The following is a 14,369-nucleotide window of genomic DNA, read 5'->3' on the forward strand; positions in this document are numbered from 1 at the left end:
CAAATGTCCTAGGTAAAAAACAATTAAGTTCTAATGTCAGAGTTGTACTTTATCAGCAGGGCCCCACAGAACTGAGACGCTCAAACACACTATGACCTTTAACCCTGCCGTCGGTTTAATTCCAAAGCGCATAACAGAGACACAAATAGCATGTCACTGTCATTTTATGCCTTTTTACATTTTTACCCCTTCCTCACAGCTTTCAAATGAAACATATTGTGAAAATTAACAAAAAGAAAAGAGAATTTTAAGCAACCTGTCATCCCCACCTTCTGATAGTACTACTATTAGTAGTTTTGTACCCTGAGAAATTCAGTTTCTAGTAAAATTTATACAATGGGGTGTTCTTCTGGACTCCAGAACAAACAAAAGGTGTATAATTGGGACCAGCCTAATATTGTAAGCCACTCTGGAGAAAAGAAACAGCTGAATGCATGAATAATAATTATTCAAAGTTTATTACAATAACAATTTTCAGGCAAGCAGCACTTGAGGTTGTTGTTAAAATATATGGCGTGGGATTTTTTTCTTGAGCTTTAGTACCCCCCTGTGTGCAAGAGCTCTTTCTGCACTCTTCCTGATAAAGTTTTTGTACATCTATACAGTCAGTCTGCGTCACTGTGTTGACTTACTGCACAAAAATACACTCCACTGTCACTTGATTCCAGATTCTTCACTGTAAAGGATCCACTTTCAGCCTTCTTTTTAGCAGCTGCATATTTACTTTCGCTGAACTTCCCAAAGTCGGGGTTTGCAACAGCTGATGTGAACACTATGAGCTCCATGTTCTCCCCTGGGCGCTGACGGTACCAGTACATCTGATTGTAGGTGATGTCTTTGTTGTGGCTGCAGTTCATCTCAGCATTACTCTTTGCAGAAGTGAAGTGAATTTCGGGAGTCTGTATTACACCAGTCCCCTCGCCGTGACCTAAAAAATATAATAAAATTAACATGTACAATATTACAAAAGGATGAAAATATAATGGTTCCTTACCTGTCATCCAAAGTAGCAGAACAATGAGTCTGATAAGACGTCTGACCATGTTGGGTCTCCCTGCTGAAAAACGAATTGCAGATTAACAATGACGTGGAGTAAACTTAAAGGGAAAAGGGGAGGATGTGACATCATACCTTCGCGCATACTTACACATTGACGTGAAAAAATGCAGCAGTAGACGTAAACCGAAAGGGCCGAAGGATCAAGCAACTTAATTGTTAGTGCAACAGAAACGTAAATGTAGCGAAAGCTAAAATTACCATTTGTTGAACTGGCTCTAAAAACCGGTTTGTAATTTAATAGGAATCCAATACTTCACAAGTGTTGATTATAGAAAAGAGTTGCGGTGTAGTAGTGCTAGAACCACAGCTGTGGTTTAGTAGTGCTTGTAGCTATTGCAGAATAGAGATAAAATAAAATGTGGGATGGGTTTTTGTAGAGGAGTGAAGTCATCTGCAGCACTGTGTTGGCTGGCAGCACAGAAATACACTGCCATGTCATCTGCTGATATACTGAGGACGGTTAATGTGCTATTATTGCGCCCATCGCCTTGCAAATTGATTTTCTTCTCAAGACCTGCCTCTATGTTAGGAAAATCCAAATTAAGATATCCGAGATCTATGAAGACTCCACTTTCAGTTTGCTTGTACCAAAACACACGCTCATAGCCTGAGATGCTGTGTGAACAGTTGAACTCTGCGGATTGTCCTGGAAGTTTAACAAGATCAGGAGGAGACTGTTGAACTTTGCTACTTATTGAGGGACCTGTGGAAAAAGCGAGAAAACAGCAGAAGAATTAAGTCATGGGAAGTCAGCCGCACCAACCCGTAACCTCATTACAGTCATTCTCATCTAGCAATTCTCACCTGGAAACCAGAGCAGTAAGAGACCAGAGGTAAAGAGCATGATAGCCATGAAGAAATTTGCTTTAGAAACTTGAAACTTCAGCCAGCCTGCTCCTGATCTTTGGTAATTCAGTCAAATGATATAGTTCTCGTATAGCTGCTATTTATTTCATTCACAATGATTAGGTAGATTTTATAACCACTCCTCTCAGCAATATTTCATGATTTTGCCCGGAAGTTTCCTCATTTTTTTTGTACCATCCTGTTTCCAAAGTCAGGGGTCCCTCTGCTGGATGGTTTTTAATGCACTCGGCCCCCCTGCACCAAGGTCCTGCACTGTGACAAATCTCTGTAATGGCTTATGAATATATATAGATTCGGCCCTCAATTACTTACATCATACTGAGGGAGGGAACATTCACTGTGAGCAGAGCTAAACACAGGTACTGCATCAATGACAGTCTTTTTAAGAAGTCTTCCCAGAAGGGTGCAACAGATGACCGGACCAAGAGCTCAGCAGGGGGTCCCAGAGACCCACTGTGTCTAGTCCTGTGTCTAGTCCTAGTCTAGTCTGGCCTATCTCGGTGTGCGTGCACTGCCAACAGCTGAAGCCAAAGAAATTTCTGTATACTGCTAAATACCATTAAATGTGTCATTGCACCTTACTTGGAGTCTGTGTTCATCCACTCCATTAAATCCAGGAGTCTGAACACATGTAAACAGCTTTTGTAACATGAATACCCTTGCACTATCATAAAAGAAGCCTGAACTGTGTAACCAAATGAAAATCATCTAATGGCACTGTGTTTGTGCGTCTTGCAAAGTGAAGTACACAGGCAATGATTTTATGAAATGTATTTCTTTACATTATAAACATCTGTGATGAAATTACAAAAAATTTCTCCCTCAAGGATGTGTGTTGCCTGTGTGTCCTTTGTGTTCGGGATAGGCTTGGTATCTCCAGAACCCGACAACTGATAATTAATGAATGAATGAAATAAAACACTAAAAAAGAAGCTAGAAATAAGGATTTGTTACAAGTATTAAAAATATATTCAATTCTCTTTATATCTGATTCATTTTGTTACAAACATACTCTATATAAATTATATTCAGATCGATTTATTGTTTAAGAAAAACAGATTTAATTGACTGATTAGGAAAGTTAAAGAGGAGCTAGCTGCATGGGACTCCTTACCATTTCAATACATCAAGAAATAATGTGACTATGTTGAAAATTTTACCTTTTTGTTCTATTCCAAACTTCCTTGGCATTTTCTGCTGAGAATTTGTAATTGTAATTTTTTTCACTATATCTCAAAAATGGAGAGTGGTTTGAGATAACTAAACCACAACTAATCTCCTTGAACTGTTCCAGGTGAATGATATGTACATTACATACAATATTAAGAACTATTGTTTTTTTTATAATGCATGCACTCATAATGTATTGGTGCTCTTATAATCCATTGAAGGAGACTTATGAACTTGACCTTGATTTGTTTTCAATAATGAAAACTGATTGATAGCATGTACTCAGATTTTCCTTATTTGTACTTTTATTAGTATTCAGAAATACAATTTTAAGCTCATTCACAGATCTGTGTTACTCCAGTATACTTTTATACTGCTTTTATGCTTTTTTTACCCCAGACCCACCAGAGAACAGGAACAGGCCAAACCCGCTGTGCACCACGCCACCGCGCCCTCCATCCCTTGGGTGTAATTTCAGATTACTGTCTATAACACTAATATAGTATTATTCAACAAGTGTCTAGGAGCCAGTTTGAGAGCCAAAAGAGCCCCGCGTCTCATCGGAGTGTTTTCCAGATGCTTTGGTTCATAGCAGAGATGCACAGTGGGCATGAACGCAGGCAGGAAGATTGGTTAGTTCAACATTCTATTTCTAAAGCTTTAGTTCCCCCTTTGGGTAAGAACTCTGACTGCACTACTTTGTAGCCAAAGTTTTCGTACATCTGTGCAGTCAGTCAGTGACACTGTGTTGACTGACTGCACAGAAATACACCCCGCTGTCTTCTGCCTCTAAATTCTTCACTGTGAAAAAACCACTTGTTGCTTCTTTTTTGACGGCTCCAAATTTATTTTTGTCAAATTTTCCATAGTCCGGGTCAAGACCAACTGATGTGTACACTATGAGCTCAATGTTCTCCCCTGGGCGCTGTCGGTACCAGTACATATCACGAAAAGCAAGACCCTTGTTGTGAGTGCAGTTCATCTCAGCATTTTGCCCTTTATGAAGAGAAAGAGTGGTGGGCAATTGCGATACATCTGTCCCGTCACTGTGACCTGCAGGAGCACGACAATGGGGCATTATTAAAGGAAAAAACAATAGTGTCCAATAAAACTCAATTTTATAAAGACAGGAGACAATAAAGGTATTCTACCTGTATTCCACAGTAGCAGCACAATGAATTTGGTCAGAACTCTTGCCATGTTGCTTCTCAATCCTGAAAAAAAAAAAAAGCAAAAATAACCTCAAGTGAATTTAAAGGGAGGGATAGAAGGAGGAAATGACATCATAACATTTTATATAGAGAAAGTTATAGATGACAACACACACACATTTTCAGAACCGCTTGTCCCACACGGGGTCGCGGGGGAACCGGAGCCTACCCGGCAACACAGGGCATAAGGCCGGAGGGGGAGGGGACACACCCAGGACGGGACGCCAGTCCGTCGCAAGGCACCCCAAGCGGGACTCGAACCCCAGACCCACCGGAGAGCAGGACCCAGTCCAACCCACTGCGCTACCGCGCCCCTAGATGACAACATTTGTCAAATTAATTATTTTTAGCAAATCATCTTGAGCATGAATGTTTGACAAACTATATCCATATTAAAAGACAATCGAGTAGTGAAATACTAGCGGTTAAGTATTTACTTTTAAAAACTCAGTGACCTGTTCAGCACAATTTATGAATGCAGGTTACAAATTAAAGGACTATAATGTGGATTTTCATTGAAGATATGGGTTTGACATGTTTTGTGTAAAGAGTTAGATCAGTCTCTAATCAAACATGCGTACAGTATTGTAATAATGTGAAAGTCAATGATTGTTTCTCGCATCAAACATGATTTAAAGACAAAAGCAACATCTATGCTCAACAACAGCTATTTAGAACAGAAACCTTATGATGAAGAAGCCAGTATTACGATAAAATACTATTGTTTCAAGAAGTGGCTAATACAATTCATTTGTAATTGAAAAGGATCCAACCAGTTCAAAAGCTGATTACAAAAAAGATGTGGTTTAGTGCTGTGGTTCAGTGTTTACATTGTAGAACGCAGATAAAGTAACATATCAGCCTGGGGTTTTTATACAGCTGAGAAGGCATCTGCAACACTGTGTCGACTGGCAGCACAAAAGTACACTGCATTGTCCGCTACTGATACATTTAAGATTTTTAATGTGCCATTATTACGTCCATCCCCTAGCATAGTGATTTTCTTTTCAAAATCAGCCTCCGGGTTAGGAAAAACTGTATTGAGATTTCCAAGAGCAACAAAGACTCCATTTTTGGTTTGCTTGTACCAATACATGCGATCATAGCTTGAAATACTGTGTGAACAGCTGAACTGCGGCGATTCCCCAGGTAAAAGGACGAGATCAGGAGGAGACTGATGAACATTGATACTTATGGCCTGATCTGTGGGGAAAGAGAGAAAACAGCATGAGAGGCACAACCTGACAAAATCATTATGAAAAGTCATTCCTTCTGAAGTAAAGAGGTTCTCACCGGGGAGCCAGAGCAGTAAGAGTGTTGATGTGACAACTACATTGATCATGATAATAAGGTTTAAGGTGTGCAAGGCAGACACGTGAACCAATCTTCTGATTTTGAGCTACTCAGCATGATCTTATGGCTCTTGTACGTTTCATTTTGTCACAATGTTTAACCAAATGTTTTAACCACTCCTCTTGGCATATTTCGTTATTACACAAGGAAGTTAGGTCACTTTTCAAAACTGCCACTTTGCTGACTTTGTTACAGAACCCTCTAGTGGCTCCTTGTTTTTACACCATATTAGTCAAGAACATGTACAGAACTACCACAGATTTTTCGTGAAATAATTTGAAAAGGTATAAATATTTTTTCCCAGTGAAAAAAATTGTAGTAACTGGAACAACTTAGATATTTACATTTAAAAAATAAAAGGGACTATTATACATTACACGTGAATTGAAGAAAAAAATTGTACAAATGAAAATTTTGACAACAAGCTTGAGTAATCTGCTGTATACCTTTAACATTTTCAGATTAGTTTAATTTTTGACAGGTGTGCTCTCCCAGGGCCCCAGTAGCCAGGAGCACTCCTTAAATGGCATGAAGAAATATTTTTAATAACCAAGCCAATTTACTGGAAGCCAAACCCAAGTTGGATTCTTTGGATGGGTGAATCTAGAGGGAAAATTATTTAATGTTGTAATTGATATTCGTTAAAGTAAATGTCTATTTGTAAAATCTGAATTTGAATTTTGGGGAATTAATTCATATTTAAAACAGGACTTTAGTTTTCAATCAGCATGTGTCCATTGGTGTCCTGTCTATAAGTGTTTTCTACAAGAGGTGCACTTGCAGGACCAGCAGGAGGTGACTTTCTACCGAAGTGTAGGTGGAATCCACTCCTCAAACCTGGACATCCTATCCTGTGACTATGCCCTCAGTAAGGTAACCATATGCACTGATCAGCCAGAGCTTCCTTGGTGTGACTGCATTTCAGTTCAATATTATTCCCTTTCGGAGCAAACAGAACAATTGGCTTCTGTGTAACATCCCTCCCTTTACTTAGACCTGTGGGCACAACCAAAGGCTGGTTACAAGTTATTTCAAAATCGATCCCTTAATTTTTTCAAAAAATGTTAAGTTTTTAATTTTTTAAAGAGTGGCTAGCTAAACCATTTATTAATTTACTATGTAGATTCTTCAGTCATCTTACCTAACATCTAAAACACACACACACACTGACTGAAACTGCTGGTCCCAAGTGGGGTCGCGGCGAACCGGAGCCTAACTCGGCAACATAGGGTGTAAAGCTGGAGGGGGGAGGGAACACACCCAGGACGGAACGCCAGTCCATTGCAAGGCATCCCAAGCAGGACTCGAACCCCAGACCCACCAGAGAGCACATCTAAAACAGCAACACAATAATTCTCTTTAGACGTGTGACCATTTTGGGTGTCAGTGATGGAAAGGAAAAACAAAGAAAAACAAAATTAAGGTGCTGTTTGCCAGGAAAGGAAAGGAAGTGATGTTATATTAGGAACTAGCACAACTGTAAAAAAGTTTTTGCTCTGTGTTCATGATATCCAAACTGATACTTTGGCTTGTCATTGTTGCATTTGGGGTTGGAAGTTTGTTTCTAACTTGATTTGTTCATAAATCAAAAGTCTCTTTTACCACCATAACAATCTATAAAAGCTGCATAATAGAGGCATTTCTGAATTTATTCAGCAACCAGGTTCTGTAAAATAAACCAATATAATATAATACAATTATATTGTAATGTATTGTATACCAATATAATCCCAGTTGCTGTACATTGTTGAATGATTTTGCATAAATATGTGTAACGGTCCTTTTTTGTTATTTTTCACCTGCACATTAAGAAAACCAAACACAAGCTGTAAACACTTTGGGCCGCAGCTGGTTCCACATCCTTATTGTTTTTAGGTGTCCTTTACAGTGAGATAACAGCTGTACACTGAAAAGCAAGTTCCATTTGATATGTGAAAAGAGAAATGTTGGATACGACTTTTGATTACAAGTGAATGGTTTTGAGAAATCCTGCTACACTGTTGTGGTTTGGTGGTGTGAGGGGTTGTCATGCTCACGTGAAAGCGTGAACAAGGGTTTTTGTGCAGCAAAGAGGTGCTCTGAAGCACCGTGTAAACTTACTGCACAGAAATATATTGCAGTGTCGGATAACGAGATGTTCATGATGGTCAAGGTGCCATTACTGCGTGCATTTCCTTGCATGCTGATTTTCTTTTCAAAACCAGCCTCTGGATTGGAAAATGCATTATTAAGGTATCCAAGAAGAATGAAACTTCCATTTTCAGTTTGTTGGTACCAAAACATGCGTTCATAGCCTGAAATACTGTGTGAACAGCTAAACTGAGCAGATTCCCCTGGTAGTTTGACCAGAGCAGGTGGAGACTGGAAAACACTGGTGCTTATTGTTGGACCTGTGGGCAAAGACAGAAATCAGTGAAGGAGTCATAAAAACTGAAATCACAGTCATGACAACTAATTCTCAGGAACTTGCAGAGCTTCTCACCTGGTAGCCAGAGCAGTAAAAGAGTAGAACTGATGAGAACACTGGCCATGATGGCATGTTCCATGTTGTAGTTACAGGATTCAAGTTAAGCTTTTTAGTCCTTTCATGCAGCCTTTGTTAAGTCTTCACTTGCTTTTCTCAGCAATGGCTTCACCAGAACGTTCAGTACGCCGGCATGCCAGCTCTCCTCCTCAGACAAGGTAGTAATTTATGCAGGATGTGCGATTTTTAAATGTCACTGGTGTAGGTCCCTCTACTGGTTCCTTAGAATAATAGCTGAACCTTTATATGTGTACTGTGTGTTATGTCTGTACATCAAAGCACTTTACTTCCAATGAAAATTCCTCCTGAAGTCCATACTTATAGCATTAAAACATGGAATGGGGGTTGAAAATGATAAACTGACAACAGAAAGAGCATCGTTTTTGTACTCTTTATCATTTCATAATTATTTAAGTCTTATATTATGGACATTTTCCTGTGATGGACTGGCATCCTGCCCAGAATGTACCCCTCTCAAACCTGCAGCCAATGCTTCTGGGATGGGCTCTGGTTCACTGCGACCCTGCTCAGGACAGCAGTTATAGAAACTGGATGGATGGATGGATTATAGACATTTGTCTCATTTTTAACAGAACCACAACTGGTAGATGAATGGCAAATGTTTGCAAAGGAAAAAATGATCAATTTGTCATATTCTGCCCAGCAGGTTCCTTACCTAAAATATAGGGCATTTCCAAGCTAAACTGCTGCAGCTCCCACTCAGTTGGACTCTACATGTCCATCATGTATACTGTGAATAGAGTGCTCTAGAAAAGTGAGGTATCCTCACCGCTTAAAGACTTCTGTACATACAAAAAAGATCTCAAGAGAAAAGCAACAGGTCAAAGGAAACAGGAGTAAAAATATACAATTTGTCATTTTAAATAGGTAGAATTTGAAATGGGATTCCTCTGGTTAATGACTTAGTAAGTTACTGTGCTTATAATTGCAGGTGAATGGTTTTGAGAAATCCTGCTACACTGTTGTGGTTTGGTGGTGTGAGGGGTTGTCATGCTCACGTGAAAGTGTGAACAAGGGTTTTTGTGCAGCACAGAGGTGCTCTGAAGCACTGTGTAAACTTACTGCACAGAAATATATCGCAGTGTCGGATAATGAGATGTTCATGATGGTCAAGGTGCCATTACTGCGTGCATTTCCTTGCATGCTGATTTTCTTTTCAAAACCAGCCTCTGGATTGGAAAATGCATTATTAAGGTATCCAAGAAGAATGAAACTTCCATTTTCAGTTTGTTGGTACCAAAACATGCGATCATAGCCTGAAATACTATGTGAACAGCTAAACTGAGCAGATTCCCCTGGTAGTTTGACCAGAGCAGGTGGAGACTGGAAAACACTGGTGCTTATTGTTGGACCTGTGGGCAAAGACAGAAATCAGTGAAGATGTCATAAAAACTGAAATCATAGTCATGACAACTAATTCTCAGGAACTTGCAGAGCTTCTCACCTGGTAGCCAGAGCAGTAACAGAGTAGAACTGATGAGAACACTGGCCATGATGGCATGTTCCATGTTTCAGTTACAGGATACTTGCTCTAACATGCATATAAAATTTGAGGTTTCAGAACTTTCCTTGCAGCCTTCATGTTTCTACTTAGTTTTCTCAGATGACCAACTTTTCATATGTGCATTGCAGGAACTCTTCAGGAGTACAGATTGTATCAAGGAAGTGCCTTTTTTAAGGGTAGTTTTGAGGGCGGTCCCCCTACTGGTGTACATCACTGCCTCTGAAAAAATTCAAACTCTGAATTAAAACCTTTAAAGCCACTTTAATGTTAATAATTTTGTACCTCAATACACTAGAACTAATATTTATTCGACTATGTCATGCCGTATTATTTTTGGGCTTGTCTGTCCTTTGTTGACCCTTAGTTAGACCAGTTTCAGATTGCCCTTATATAGAACAATGTCCCTTTTCTTGTCAGTTTGTCATCTGCTATTTTGATGATTACTTCTACACAACATAACACATGTCCCAGCTGGACTACTGCCACTACCTCGCAACTGTACTGGCAGCATATGTCATCAGACCTGTCCAGCTCAAACACTGAATGTGATATTTCATCTATTGAGTTCTTCTCATTGGCAACCTAATGGATCCTGTGTCATGCTCACAGTTTTAACTCTGGCATTCAAGGCTAAAATGGAACAGCAACAAAGGTAAGAGCAACATATTAACATAAAATCCAATCCCAAATATTCATAAAACCCAATCTTGTCTGAAGGACTTGAAATTGCAGTCTTATCTCTTTTAGGACCTGTTCTAAGGTCATTTCCCCTCATTCTCAGGAGTGTAGAATGCTCCCTTCTCTCAAAGAAAATACTGGAAACACACATATTTAAAACACAGATTAACTCAGAAATAATAAATGTATCTTTCTTTGTACAACATCTTTACTAACAAAAGTTTTTCAAAAAGTACACAGTGAATATGCTCACAGATGGGATAGAGAAGTAATGGACATTTCGTTAAAAGTGTGATCGAAAAGGAGTCTGTTTCTTGTGTTTTGGTCCCCTCTATAGGTAAGATGCCTATTCTGCAACCATTGCACCCGACAAAGTTTTTGAACACATGTGCAATCAGCCTGTGGCACTGTGTTGACTTACGGCACAGAAATACACTCCATTGTCACCTGGCTCCAAGTCCTTCATTGTAAAAGACCCACTTTCAGCTACTGTTTTGACAACGTCAAATTTTTCTTTATTGAATGTCCCAAAATCAGGATCAGAACCAACAGCTGTGAAGACGACGAGCTCAATGCTCTCCCCTGGGCGCTGTCGGTACCAGTACATCTGAGAGTATAGGCTGCCCTTGTTGTGACTGCAGCTCATTGTAGCATTTTCCCCCTGGGACTTCCAGATAATTCTGGGAGCCTGTGTTACATCATTCCCTTCGGTGTCACCTGTAAGAGCACAATAAAAGTTGGTTAGAATTTGTATCAAATTTGATTTCAATGCAGCTGTCTGCTTACTGGCAAAGCAAATATGTAGCAGTGGACTAGGTGGAGAGTATGGACTGGTCATCTCACCTGTTAAGGACAGTAACATCAGACTGAATAAGACGAAAAATCTGACCATTGTGACTCTCTGTGATGGAAACACACGAATGTCACATCACTACCGGACTGAAGTGACATTTCGCAGGTGAAGCCAGGGAGGAAGTGACATCATGTCATCCTGTCAAGAAATTGTTTTAACGGCAGAAATAATAAACGTATCTTGATTTGTACAATATCTTTACAAGCAAGTTTTTCAAAAAAGCGCACAGAGAATATGCTCTTGGGTGGTGGGATAGAGAAGGAAAGGACATTTATTAAAAGTGTGACTGTACAGCAGAAATTTTTACTTTGTTTTTGTTTCACTGTTTGCCCGTGGAGGGGGTGCGGTGGCGCAGTGGGTTGGACCGCAGTCCTGCTCTCCAGTGGGTCTGGGGTTCGAGTCCCGCTTGGGGTGCCTTGTGGCGGACTGGCGTCCCGTCCTGGGTGTGTCCCCTCTCCCTCTGGCCTTACGCCCTGTGTTACCGGGTTGGCTCCGGTTCCCCGTGACCCCGTAAGGGACAAGCGGTTCTGAAAATGTGTGTGTGTGTGTGTGTGTGTGTGTGTGTGTGTGTGTGTGTGTGTGTGTGTGTGTGTGTGTGTGTGTTTGCCCGTGGTGGGTGCGGTAGCGCAGGGAGTTTGACTGGGTCCTGCTCTTGGGTGGGTCTGGGGCTCGAGCCCTGGGTGTGCCCCGCGCCCCCCACCAGGCTAGGCCCTGGCCCGCCATGACACCGCTTGGGATGAGCAGTTTCAGACTCTGTGTGTGTATTATAAAATGAATTAACATAATTTTTTATAATAATATTAATTTGAATAATGACTTGACTATTATTTTTAGACTTTTAAAAATGTGACTGATACTTTTAAATTTCCTAAGAATTTCTAACTGATTCTGGAGCAAAATAATACATAATTTAATTCTGATGAGATGCAAGACAATGATTATAGGTAAAGTGCGTAACAGTTTGTGTGAGATTTGTTATACACTAATAAGAGTAGGATGCAAAGGTTTTTGTACAGCTGAGAGGAGATCTGCAGCACTGTGTAAACTTGCTGCACAGAAATACATTGCAGTGTCTGATGCTGAGATGTTTAGGACGGTCAGTGTTCCGTTCTTGCTTCCATCTCCTTGCATAGTTATTTTATTTTCAAAACCAGCCTCTGTGTTGGGGTTTTTGTTATAAAGATATCCAAGAAAAACAAAAACTCCATTTCCGGTTTGCTGGTACCAGAGCATATTATAATAGCTTGCTATACTGTGCGAACAGCTGAACTGAGCAGTTTCTCCTGGAAGTTTGACCAGATCAGGAGGAAACTGGTCAACGCGATTAGTTAGAGACAGATCTGTAGGAATAGAGAGAAAACAAGAGTCACAATGTGATGCAGTCGCATTCAATCCAACTCTACACTTAAAATTTCCTGCCAGAGAGGGTTCTCACCTGGGACCCAGAGCATAAAAATAGTGGAGATGATGAATACAGTGTCCATGATAACACAATCCAAGCTAGAGCGATGGGATTCTTTGTCAAAACTTTTCTTATGTTTTGACTATTTACAGATATTTCCCATCTTTGAGGGAATTGCAATAATTGGATAAACTGTCTATTTAATAAAATACAGGCAAAACGATTGCCTACAGACAGGTACTCTTAACAGCCTTGATGGTTGGTTTTTCAAGAAAGAATAAGCATGCTATGGATTTTATTCTCTGGGAGGAGACAAGAGGAAGGAAACTGCATTATTCGAAAGATACACGAAAGAAGATGGGGGTTGGCAGTTTTTAGTGTTATGCCTTAAAATTGTGGTTTATTTGATTTGGCCTCCATCTAGCGGTGTATTTCAACTTAACTCCTAGCTGTCTCCTGTCAATGCACTATTCCGTTTTCTTGCAGCAATGTCATTGATTATGGGAGACGAAAAATGTTATCAATAGTGCTCAATGGCGTTATACAGCAACACTGAAGGAGAAATTGGGTTTGCTTCAAAATGTGTTGGTACATCAATACTGTATAGGAACATATCAGAGGGATACAATACATACATAGTTCTGATGTATAAATATTTGCAAACAGTGAGAATAACTTTACCGGTACATCATGGTAACTCTGTTAGGGAACCACAGGTTTCACTATCCTTTGAGGTGCTACTCTACAGTAGATCAATAAATATACATTTCAGGAGTTGGGGCTACACAAAGATTACATAGAGATATGGTCTCCATATCAGGGGTGAGGTGATGCAGTGGGTTTGGCCAGGTCCTGCTCTCCAGTAGGTCTGGGGTTCGAGTCCTGCTTGGGGTACTTTGTGATGGAATGGTGTCCCATCCTGAGTGTGTCCCCTTTCCCTAAAGTCTTGCGCACTGTGCTGCCAGGTTAGGCTTTGGCTTGTTGGGACAAGGGGTTTTAGATAGTGTGTGTTCTCAGATCCGTTTCTTGAACTTGTCCTCCCCCTGGAGGATATCTCCCACTTTGCAATACATGAACAGTAGTTCCACGCCAGGGGACTTTTTGTACATCTGTACAGTCGGTCTGCAGCACTGTGTTTGCTGACAGCACAGAAATACTCTCCGCTGTCTCCTGCCTCCACGTTCTTTACTGTGAAAAACCCATCTTCAACTGTATTTTTGTTGGCAGCATATTTGTCTTCACTTAATTTCCCTAAGTCAGCCTTCATACCACTTGCTGTAAAAACCATGAGCTCAATGTTCTCCCCTGGACGCTGCCTGTACCAGTACATCTGAAGGTAGTCAACACCCTTCTTGTGGTTACAGGTCATCTCAGCATTTTTGCCTGGTTGAGTCCAGAGAATTTCAGGGCTCTGCATCACATCACTCCCTTCACCCTGACCTGTGGAAAAACACAAAGGGTCCTAAGAAATCCTGGTATGAATGTATACAAACAAAGAAATGTGTTTTTGCAGAAGAGTCTTAAAGATTCCGTGACTGATTACATTGTCATCCTACCTAAAATCCAGAGCAACAGTAGCATAGATCTCATGAGAGCTTTCAGCATTTTGAATCACAGTACAAGAGGAAGGACACCCTAAAGTAAGGTGTCTCGGAAGAAAGGAGGAAATGACGCCACGTGGATTTTACACACACACACACATTGTCTGAACCGCTTGCCCATTCGGG

General features: G+C 40.4%; 3 gene segments (V, D, J or C); all 3 read right to left on the reverse strand.

The window, feature by feature from the left end:
- Window positions 1–555: 555 nt before the first annotated feature.
- On the reverse strand, window positions 556–1,053 carry LOC108919566 (T cell receptor beta variable 10-3-like). The segment is given in 2 exon segments: window positions 556–928; window positions 995–1,053. Coding segments are annotated over 2 exon segments (372 nt in total).
- Window positions 1,054–10,781: 9,728 nt separating this feature from the next.
- Window positions 10,782–11,295, reverse strand: LOC108919398 (T cell receptor beta variable 19-like). The segment is given in 2 exon segments: window positions 10,782–11,104; window positions 11,231–11,295. Coding segments are annotated over 2 exon segments (372 nt in total).
- Window positions 11,296–13,410: 2,115 nt separating this feature from the next.
- Window positions 13,411–14,247, reverse strand: LOC108919399 (T cell receptor beta variable 18-like). The segment is given in 3 exon segments: window positions 13,411–13,423; window positions 13,758–14,082; window positions 14,199–14,247. Coding segments are annotated over 3 exon segments (387 nt in total).
- Between the last annotated feature and the right edge of the window lie 122 nt (window positions 14,248–14,369).

The sequence above is a fragment of the Scleropages formosus genome, chromosome 15 (genome assembly GCF_900964775.1).
Source record: "Scleropages formosus chromosome 15, fSclFor1.1, whole genome shotgun sequence".
Lineage (NCBI taxonomy): Eukaryota > Metazoa > Chordata > Actinopteri > Osteoglossiformes > Osteoglossidae > Scleropages > Scleropages formosus.